Source organism: Pseudomyrmex gracilis, unplaced genomic scaffold, assembly GCF_002006095.1.
Source record: "Pseudomyrmex gracilis isolate BER0280 unplaced genomic scaffold, ASM200609v1 scaffold_135, whole genome shotgun sequence".
Lineage (NCBI taxonomy): Eukaryota > Metazoa > Arthropoda > Insecta > Hymenoptera > Formicidae > Pseudomyrmex > Pseudomyrmex gracilis.
Genome location: NW_018020719.1, coordinates 367,611 through 378,228, shown reverse-complemented (window position 1 = coordinate 378,228; position 10,618 = coordinate 367,611). Strand labels below are relative to the sequence as shown.

The 10,618-nt window shown below is 41.0% G+C and overlaps 1 protein-coding gene across 1 annotated transcript in view; it reads left to right on the top strand.

Annotated features, from left to right (window-relative positions):
• The window catches only part of LOC109856792, a 25,011-nt gene extending 15,839 nt beyond the window's left edge, over positions 1-9,172 (top strand). The window contains exons 2-6 of the mRNA XM_020432452.1: positions 1-125; positions 2,460-2,602; positions 4,159-4,309; positions 6,421-6,535; positions 7,310-9,172. The exon at positions 1-125 is cut by the window's left edge and continues 5 nt beyond it. Coding sequence (XP_020288041.1) covers positions 1-125; positions 2,460-2,602; positions 4,159-4,309; positions 6,421-6,535; positions 7,310-7,426 — 651 coding nt within the window. The 3' untranslated portion in view covers positions 7,427-9,172. The remainder of the gene's footprint in view (positions 126-2,459; positions 2,603-4,158; positions 4,310-6,420; positions 6,536-7,309) is intronic.
• Positions 9,173-10,618: the final 1,446 nt, after the last annotated feature.

Here is a 10,618-nt window from a genome sequence, read left to right as displayed (position 1 = left end):
GCTAGCTGCCGAGGTGAAGAGTGCGGACACGAGGAGCTGGTGAGGTGCGCCCGGCCCCTCGAGAGAATCAACAGCAACGACCTGAGTCTCGTCACGAAAAAGGAAGATCTCAACAAACTATGCCCGTGAGTTTTCTCTTCCCAACCCTACCGTATGCCCGTGCGCGCGCGCTGCACACGAAGCGATCTCTTTAAGCGGAAAACGTCCGTTGTTATTCGTCGCCTTTACATGTTCCATGAGGGAAAGGCACGTCGGTGCGGCTTGCCCGTGACGCTCCGTTTCGCGGAGAATTTTTCGTGATGGTTCCTCTTCCTTTTCTTTTCTTTTTCCTTTTTCTCTCTCTGTTTTTTTTTCTTTCGTTTCTCCGTTTCCTTCTCGCGTCGGTGAGAAATTTTTCGCCCACCGAGAAAAATGCCCGGTCGTTTCTCTCCCTCGTCGCAGTTCGTATCAATTTTAAGAAACTTTCCCGCGTGGGAATTCTCGGCGCGCGAGGTTTAATCGCGCTTAATTGTGACATTTGGGAAAAAGGCGGACGGAATAAAACGAGGTATATACATATATATATATATATTTGTCGAATTTAACGGTTTTATATACGAATTATATAACATACATAATATATATATATATATATATATATATATATATATATATATATATACACAGTCATTATTAAGAAAACAAAACTACTTCAACATTTCCTCATTATGCGCGTTTAAAATTTAAACTACACACCTCTCTTAATTCTCCAACGCTGCCTTAAACGCGTATAAAACATTTATTTCCGCGTAATAATGTATATCACTGGAGATAAAAACAAAAAAAAACAGAAAGAAAAAAAATCCAAAAAGAGATCGCAAGAGAGACGGCTGGCTCGGGGGGGGGGGGAGAGGGGGCGGCTCTTTGGCGATCGCGCGCGTTCTCTTCGTGAAATTGGAAATCGGTCGGAAAATAATATATCCGACGTTTATCCTCCATATACTCCCCCCCGACACTCGCGCGTCCGGCCTTACTTTCTATTATATCCGTCCGAAATTCGCGATCGTATCGGAGTCTCCGAGCTTATCACGACGTTGTGTGGCCCCCCTTCCCGCCCCCCGATCATGTCGGACGCGCGAGCGCAGCTAGGTACGTATGTAATTGAGTGGATGATTGCATGCAAGCTGTGCCGGATATTTCGCACGGATATTTTCAACCCCGGTATTCGGACGGAGGAATCTTATTACGATTGCAATTTAGCTACGATAGCAGGCGGAGAGAGAGGAAATTCGGCGCGCTCGTTTCATGGAACTTTAAATTTCATTCGGGGAGGCCCGAAACTTGCGCCCCCGCCTCTAGCTTTGAAGCCAATATGACAAATTATTAATCACGCGCGCTCCGCACGCTCGTCTCTCTCTCTCGTGCCAAGTCTGAAGTAATACCGTGTCAGAACTTGTCTTTTTTTTAACTCTCTCTTTCTTTCTCTGTCTATCTTTCCGCCTCGTGATTCCACGCCGCGCAATGTTGACGTTTGTTGTTGGATTTTTTTTTTTTTTTTTTTTTTTTTTTTTTTTTTTTTTTTTTCCAACATTTGATGGACGGTTTGCGTAATCAATTTCGAAGACAAAGCGAAATACAGTTGTAACGCTGCTCTATTAGCTTATTGTTCGTTCGTTATTTTTTGTTCGTTAGTTTCATGTCGGAAACGGATGAATAGAAACCTACAACCGCGATGCAAAACATCGATTTGCTCTCAATATGTTTCGGCGGCAGCTTCATTTGCATTGAAGCCCAAGACGCGGGAGCGTTATTGTGTTCCGCTATTTTCCTCCTTGTTTTCTCACACTGTGCGGAGGAAATATATAGGACGCGGCAATTAATTGCCGCGAAGCGATTTATCAGTCGGTCGCGAAATGTGCCCCTCCGTATATATATATATGTGTGTGTGAGAAATTGAATCGGCAACCGCACATCGAGAAAGAGTGTCTAATGAAAAACTATGTTTTTCATTAGACAAATGAAAAACAAAAAAAAAAAAAGATTCGTTTGCCAATTAAATTGCTTCTAGACGCGTTTTTTTATCGACGGAAATATGTGAGGAAAAATTCTTGTAAGCGGTATTGTGTGTGTGTGTGTGTAAAGAAAATCGGATCGATTATATATTCTCGTTTTGTTTATATCGATCGTGTAATATATACGACACGCTTGTTGTCGGCTCTATGGCCGACTCTCGATCGGATTCGCATTCTATTGACGTCGTCTAATGAAGTTATTCCTGCCCGGTTCGTATATAGAAACGGGACTAACTTCGCGATCTATGCATAGCCTCGCGGTTTCCTGTATCGAGTTGTGCTATTAATAAATTGGTAAACTTCCATCTTTCACCTAGCGAGCTCCTACTTGCTCGCCCGTAGGAGAAACAAGCATTCGGTTTGCACGGAATATTGTCTGAATAACTGGTTTCCCGGTTTTTGTTACAGAGATCTCGAGGCGGGTATGAAATGCGTCCAGAGGTACACGCTGAATTGCATGGGCGAGAAGCAGAGGGAGCACTTCAAGTCGCTATACGCCGGCACCAACGTGGCCATCATGGAGCTTTGCCAAGAAGGCCCGTACCAGGACGGTGAGTGGGCACTTGTCTAAATCATCGAGCCGATTAGAGTATTGCGTCTTCAATACACACAAAGCGCGTAATTAGCGTTCACGGAGCGAGCGAGAATTTTCAAATATTATTACATATACACGAATATAAAAAGGCGGAAAAAAGAAGCGGAGATTACACACGCTAGATAGAAATTCCATTTCCATTAAAAACATTTTCCACTCTCTCTCTCTCTCTCTCTCTCTCTATGCATTAAAAAAATTCTATATAAGCGTGTATTTTATGGAAAAGTTTTATTTTAAACAAAAATCACCGAATAAAAAAGCGAGAATTCAAAAGCGAGAAATATGTGAAAAAATCGTTCATACGTAAGAAGACAATTCTCGTGCAAAAGAATTCGATTCATTTACTCTCTCTCTCTCTCTCTGTCTCTATTTCTCTCTAATTGAGAGAAACGCGTATTAACTCGCTTGAAAAGCAAATTTGTGAAAGAAAAAATAAATAAAAAAAAAGTGAAAAAATAAAAAAAAAATTACAATCGCGTCGGCGATGGAGCAGGATCTGTGCGCGCTGGGTTAACTTCTATCGGCCAGAATAACAACGTGCGAAGTCGCTCGCCAACTGACAAAGCCGGAGCCAGCCAGTTTGCCAATTGGGCAAGCAGCGGCGGCGGGCATCAATGCAATTCCAAACTGTCGGTCTCCAGTCGGAGATAGCACTAGACTCAATAATGCATCCGGCACTCTCGAGATTACGGGAATATCGCGTGGATATTGTCCGCGGGTCGATCGAACCGGCATGACTCTTCATAATGTACTCTCCTTCGTCAGTGAGGGAGAAAGACAGAGAGATGGAGAGAAATAGAGAAATAGAGGCATCGTAACATAATGAATCGTTAGACAACGAGAGTAACGCCGATTACTTCGTACCGGCTACTGACCACGTGACGTGCATAAACTTCATAAACAAGACCGGTGCGAAGTGTGGCCTTCGTATATACGCCACAAAACTGTAATTTCGAAATACGACGCGAATAGACGCAGATCAATTATCTATACGTACACATATATATATATATGTATATATATATATATCTCTCTCTCTTCTGTAATTATAGACTGTGCACTCGCGTAAATACTGACTGCAACAATTTCTTTCTAGAAATAGCGTTTTGGATTCAAAGTCCGGGCGCGTTGAAAATTAATTAAGTTAATTAACTTTAATTAACTTTCGCAACGTAATCCAATTGTATATCATTCGTTACGGAGAAGGAAAACGCGCTGTCATAATTAATTAGTTGTTTTTATTTTATCACACCGTTGTATACAAATTGAAACTGGTTTATAAGAGTTAGCAGAGTCAGACACGTATCTCTGTGTACTTTTTTTTTTTTTTTTCGTTCTTCGATAAATATTTGATTATACATATCTTCCTTCGCTTCTCTCTCTCTCTCTCTCTCTTTTTCACGCACGTCGACTCTTGATTGAACTTCACTTCGGACTTCATTTTCGATTTCTCCACATTTTGGTGAATACGCAATCGCATCCAATAGCCGGGAAATGCAATTTTGTTTGCAGAATTTCTGGAGCACTCGCCCTGCATGCAAAAGGCCAAGGCCGAGTACGAGATGTGTTACAAAATACATCAGAGAACTACGCAAGAAATAGAGAGAGCAGTCAACAGCACGGCAGAAGGACAGCAACAAAACACCATCAGGTCGTTTTGCTGGTGAGTACTGTTTGTAACACTTAATTACCAATTACTTTAGAGATTAAATTGACAAGACGCGAACTTCGCGCGGAAACAGTCACAAGCGCGCAGGTGAGAAAAAGATATAACGAAAATAGATTTTTATTTACGCGCAACAAAAAAAAAAAAAAAAAACATGTTTGTTTAAAGAGCGACAAGAGATTTCGCACCGCGATCGTTCAAATTGATGATCGAGGTTTAAACGAAAATCTACTGGGAAAAAAATGGATCACATCGTCCGCGGAATATCTTTTGTCAAAAGTGTGGGTTGTATTTACATGATGAAACTCATGTACATTTGATCGAAATTTCCGCATCTTTGCAAATAGGGTGCGCGCCGCTCACGGTCCATTTGCTTATCCGGGGAAACTTTGTTAGCTTGGCAATGCGGAGGTAAACCTTAGAACGCCAAAGCACCGAGTCAATTTGACCTAGTCACTTTTCAAAATGTAGATTCCATCTCGACGATTTTGTCCGGACTTGCGGATTATCAGCTCCTTCGTGCAAAAATAATCCAAATGGGAAAATAATTTATTCTAAGAAAAAAAAAATATATATATCATTTATTCTAAAAAATATATATATATTTTTTATATATATATAATATATTTTATTTTTTTTACATAATTTTTTTACATATATATATTTTATTTTGATACAAATTTTATTTTTTCGAACAAAACCGACTTATAAATCTGATTAAACTGATTAAAGGAGAGATAACGTGGGATTTGATTAGAAAAATTTATATTTCTCGCATCGGCGCGGTATTCGTCGTGATTCGAATTTTTTAAGTTGAATTATTCTGCTAAAAAAAAAAAAGAAAAAGAAATTGTATCGCAAAAATTGCAAATATATCAATACTTTGAGTTCCGGCAATCTCGGGATGCACTTTGCAGAAGGTGAAAAATAACTGTAGGGGGGGGGGGGAAGAAAAAAAAATGAAACAAAACGTAAATATAAATTATAAAATCAAAAATTACAGCGGGCGTTGCGTTCTCTGCGCGCAATGCTTTTTCCCGGAGGATTGATCAAATCATTTCCCTTTCTCTTTTTGCGAAAAGCTCGAAACGTTAAATCTGCTGAGTAAAAATCGAGTTAAAATATGAAGAAGGAATCTTTGGAGTTTTCAGTTAAAGCATACGCGGGGTTTGAGCGAATACTCGAAATCTCTACGTCTCGGGCGAAAGACGTAAAATCCTCGTCGCGACTGTGATAATTTAACACTTAAGAGCTCGGGCCCCGACGAAACAACTGCATTAATAACGACCGAGCGTTGCTCAAAGGACACGCGCAAAAAGAGTGTAATCAGTCCTTTAGGTCGGAAGTTTCACGCTGATGCCTGTACACACACACACACTCACACACAGGGAGATGTAATGTCATTAGCGTATCTCTGCCACGGTCTACTGCAGCTTTTGAACTTGCGCATCCCTCTCGCGAAGGGATGAGAAGAGGGAGAGGAAGAGAGACGTAAGTAGCGACGCTGACCCGAAAGTGGATAGCGCAGATCCCGTAAAACAAAAAAACAAAAAAAAAAAAAACACATTCTTCGCGCGTCATTTTGTTCCTTCGCCGAGATCTAATTGGATTGTAGCTAGTAGTCAAGAGTAGTAGACAGAGCGGCACAGCTCTCGGCCGAAGGCCGAGAAGGAAAAGAAAAAGTTGCCACGTTGTCAAACGCGAGCGGGATTGAGTTCAAAGAGAGAGAGAGAGAGAGAGAAAATTCTCTCTCGCGTGTACAAAATTTATACGTACGGAGTTTTTTTTTCAAAACTCGAGAATTTTCAATATTTTTCAGGGAAGAAGGAGGAAAAAGCATTGCAGCGCAAAAAAAAAAATATAAATAAATATTCTATAAAATTTTATGATAATATAAAAAAAAAAAAAAAAAAAATAGGAGAAGCAATGATTTTCGTATATCTTTTTCTCAACTCGCGCGGTTAAATTGCGCGCGTTTGTTGTTGTTGTTGTTGGCGTTTTGTATAAAATTGAAATCGAAATTCGGCGATATATATCGCGATTTGAAATGTATATTCTCCCAAACGGCGGGGATGTTTCAACGGAGTTTGTGACGCTTGTTTGTGCAGCGCCTTCAAGGAGTACTTGGAATGCTCTCATCATACGGTGCGCCGTCAGTGTGGCGATGATACGGCGCGATTCACAAAAGAGTTCCTCGACAGAATGTCATCCTCGCTGATGAAAGTGAGTACGAGCCACGTTTTTTTTAACATTATACACCTCTTTAAATTATGTTACGTTCCGGAGAAAAAAAAAACTCGCGCCGGAAACTCGGTTTATAATCCAACTATGTGATGAAATCGATTTGTTCTCGTTGTATCGATCAAAATTGATCAAACGCGCGGGGGTCAATTTCTATTTATGTTATAAGTTAACACGAGACTCGGGGAATCGGATCTGATTCGAATTTCGCTTTGTGATATTTAATCACGCGTGAACAATATTTCGCTCAACGCAATTATGTAAAAAAAAAAAAAAAAAAAAAACTTAATTAATCTTCTGTCTCATGTTGTATGTAATTGTAGATTGCGCGCGCGCGTGTTATTTTCATAAATGTTTGCGCAATATTCGATTCCGAACGCGATTGAATTTCCTTACTCGACAACGTTGTTGCTCGAATAATCGAAAGTAAGTTACTTATCTTTGCTCCAATTAATCGACATTGTTTACGAGCCGCCGCAGCAATTTATTCGTTAAAGTTACCCGGGCATTGTTCTCTAATTTTTTTTTCCTTTTTTTTTCTTTTTCTTTTTTTTTTCCAAAGTAAAGTACGGAAAAGCTGAGGAAAAGAACAATACGGGGTAAAAACTATGAGGGGAGAGAAAGAAAAACGAGCGCGCGCGCGCGCGCGAATAGGGAAGTGGAGAACCGAAGATCCTTTAGCTAGTAGTAGCATCGATAACGAGGCCGACGGAGTTTTCTAAAGGAAGGGCAAATCGTCCGTCTTGTTTGTTGCAGGAGCATTGCGCGTCCTTCACGCACGAGGAGTGCGCCGGGCACAGCGGTAGCTCGATGCAAAATCTTTCCGCCATTATGCCAATGACGCTTATTCTCCTTATGAGATACTTCACGTAATTGGCTCCGGTCAGGATCACTTTTTACCTTCCGGAAGATAGAGGGAAGAAGAAGCGAGAGAGAGGGAAAAAGAAGGATTGCGGAGAAGAGAAGAGGAAAGAAAGGTGGAATCGCGAGGGAGAAAAATGGGCGGGAGAGAAGAACACAGAGAGGAGAGTCTCTAAGACGGGGAGAGAAAGAGGAGGAGGAGGGAACGGTTTTATCGTTTTCTTTGCTTCAGAGAGAGAATATATTCCTTATGTTCGAGGCGCTCTGAGAAGAAAGACCGAAAAAGAAACAAAGATTGAGAGAAGGAAACAAACGGGGGAAAAAAAAAAAAAAAAAAAAAAGAAGAAAACACGCTAGAAGAAGAGCAACGTGTACACGAGATGATGAAATAGAAGCGCTATTTTTTTCTTTTTGTTTCTTTTTTTTTTTTTTCGTCAAAGAGAATATGTCATTTGCGAGATGGCGCGAGAGATCGGTGATAATTGTGATTACGAAAGCGGAGCACAACAACGAGAAAGATCGAGTGAAGAATTGAAGAGAAGGGGAGAGAGAGAGAAGGGAAATAACATTTCTCAGAAACATCTACGATACGACGATGAAGCGTCGAAGAAGAGGCGGAAGAGGAGGATCGCGAAGCAAGAGATTCATCAAGATCACGGTTGTCATTTTGTACACGTCGTCGTAGTCGTGAGAATATCGCGAGCACGTAGAATTGTGGAGATTCCATCGAATCGATCGCGCGATCCGCTCCGCATTGCCACGCAACAAGACTGACTCGATTTTTGCGCGATGTCGCGGAGAAGTAAGAATAAAATAAAAATACTCCTTATTAACCGGCCGGAGATCCTCTCTCTCTCTCTCTCTCTCTCGCAAAAGCCAACTTTGAAGACGCTTTCTTAAGACCTTGTGCCGTCGTCCCGTAACTATTCCGACGAGTGCGCGAGGAAGTAGGAGATCCTAGACGCTCGTGAACACGAACGAGGTTGTTGGACCATCAGCGAAAAAGGCGGCGGCGGCGGCGGCGAAGGTGAGAGATTTATAGCGGGGCGAGAGAGCGAGGGAAGAATAAAAAGAAGAAGAAGAAGAAGAAGACGAAGAAGAAGGCAAAACGTGTCTTTCTGGCACGTTTCCGCCTCGATTTCGGAAAAGGGCGCTCGTGCGGAACGAACGAACTATCGCCGCTCTGAAATCAATTTCGTCGAATAATCGCGATCTATCGATTCGCGAGAACACCGAGAGAAAGAGAGAGATAGAGATAGAGATAGAAAAAGATTCTAAGCGGAGCGAGGAAAATTTCCCGGATAAAATCACTGAATATCGTTCTTTTGAGTGAAAACGAGTGTGTTTCGTTTGGTAGAAAAATGCGAGAATCCCCCCGATCGCCCGACGATTCCGATGGAATGCGCGCTCAGGTCTGTGTGTGGTCCGGTGAAAGTTGAAGACATTCAAATCGAAACGCGATTTTTATTATCGCGACTCGACGGATGGAAATTTTTCGTCGAGACGAAAACCTCTAGGAGAGAGAGATCTCTAACGTGTAACTCGCGTCCTTGCGGCAACGAGAATCGATAGGTAATTGAGCTTCGAGCTAATAATGTTATATAATGTCAAACTCTAATTTTCTCTCCGTGGGTTGTTGTAACGAGAGAAAGAGAGAGCACTTTCGCGCCGTGTCCGGAGACACGTTAGTTTTCAATATATGCGAAATGAGCGAGCGAAATCGGAAAGTTTGAACGACGTTTTTTTTTTTTTTTTTTTTTTTTTTTTTTTTTTTTTTTTTTTTTCATTTTCAATAGTCGCGTGGCTTTGCGCGCGCGAAGTTTCGAGTTTTTTTCGAAACAACCATCCCTTCTCGCCGGGAATATAGAAAAAAAAAAATCACGAATGTGGGGAAATTTTGTCTAATTAAAAAATCACACGGGAAAATAAATTTTAAATAATAAAAATAGCCCCGCACAGCGATTGATCTTCGATGAGACGCTCTCGCACGCGAAATGCCTAAATAATACTCGTATATCGCGTAAAATAGCACTTTTGCGTAATGACAAACGCGTTTAATGAAACACTTGTGAACGGCTGCGCGCACTTACACACACACACACACACACCCACACACACGGAGAAAGAGAGCCACTTTTGTAGGCGGTTGCACACGTTGAAAAATATTCGTTTAGTATGTTTGTTACGGTGTTCGTTTTTTTTTCTTTTTTTTTTATACAGACACAGATTCACAAAACATACGTCAGACAAACATTCTGAATGTGCGATTGAGTCTATTGTTTAAATGTTTTTTCTTAAGTCCGACAGTAGTTACATGTTACCCTAGAAGAAACGCAAAAAAAAAAAAAATCACACACACGTACGATCGTGATTATACTCGCTGCACAAGACGATTAATAGTATTAATAATAGAGCACTTGCATTGTCGTGTCTTACTTAAATATAAAAGTAGACGAAACGAGAGGAAGTATGTAATACGTGTATGTAAATGCGTGTGTGTATGAGGGAGAGAAGGTGAAACGCGCGCGCGCGCGAGCGTACAAGCCCGCGCACACATACACACACACATACACACACATTTTCACATCGAATCGATTTTCATAAATGTTTATCATCGAAAATCGAGGCGCGACCACGCGCGATCCTCCGTTTGACACACGGTCGAGGGTATCGATTTTTCCGAATATTCATGCGCCGCCGCACATAATAATAATGCGTTTAATTTATTAAACGCTTTATTCATCGGGAAACAAATTGCAGGATCTTTTTGTCATTTTTTTAAATATCTTGAGCGCGTTATTTGCGCGCGCGGTGTGAATAAACAATAGATAAAAGTTTGTTTGGTTTTTTCATCATTTTTAACGCGATTAATCAAGAACTCAACGCAACACACACACAGAATTGTAACGATAACTCGATTAATTGTGACTCTTTTGTGAGATGCTTATGACATTATGGCCGATGTTATAAACAATTAATCAAACAATTGTTTGGCTTGCGAGTTATATATAAAATCCACACGAGAAAGTCACGACATTTAATCAAACGTGTGTTCCATTCGTACAATTATCAATATATTTCTCTATTATTCCGCACACCGTGCGCCCATTCGGAATATAATGCAGATTAATAATCTAGAAATTAAATTCCGCTTAATATACGGAGGAGAGAGGTCAGAGAGGGAGAAAGAGAGGGAGAGAGAAT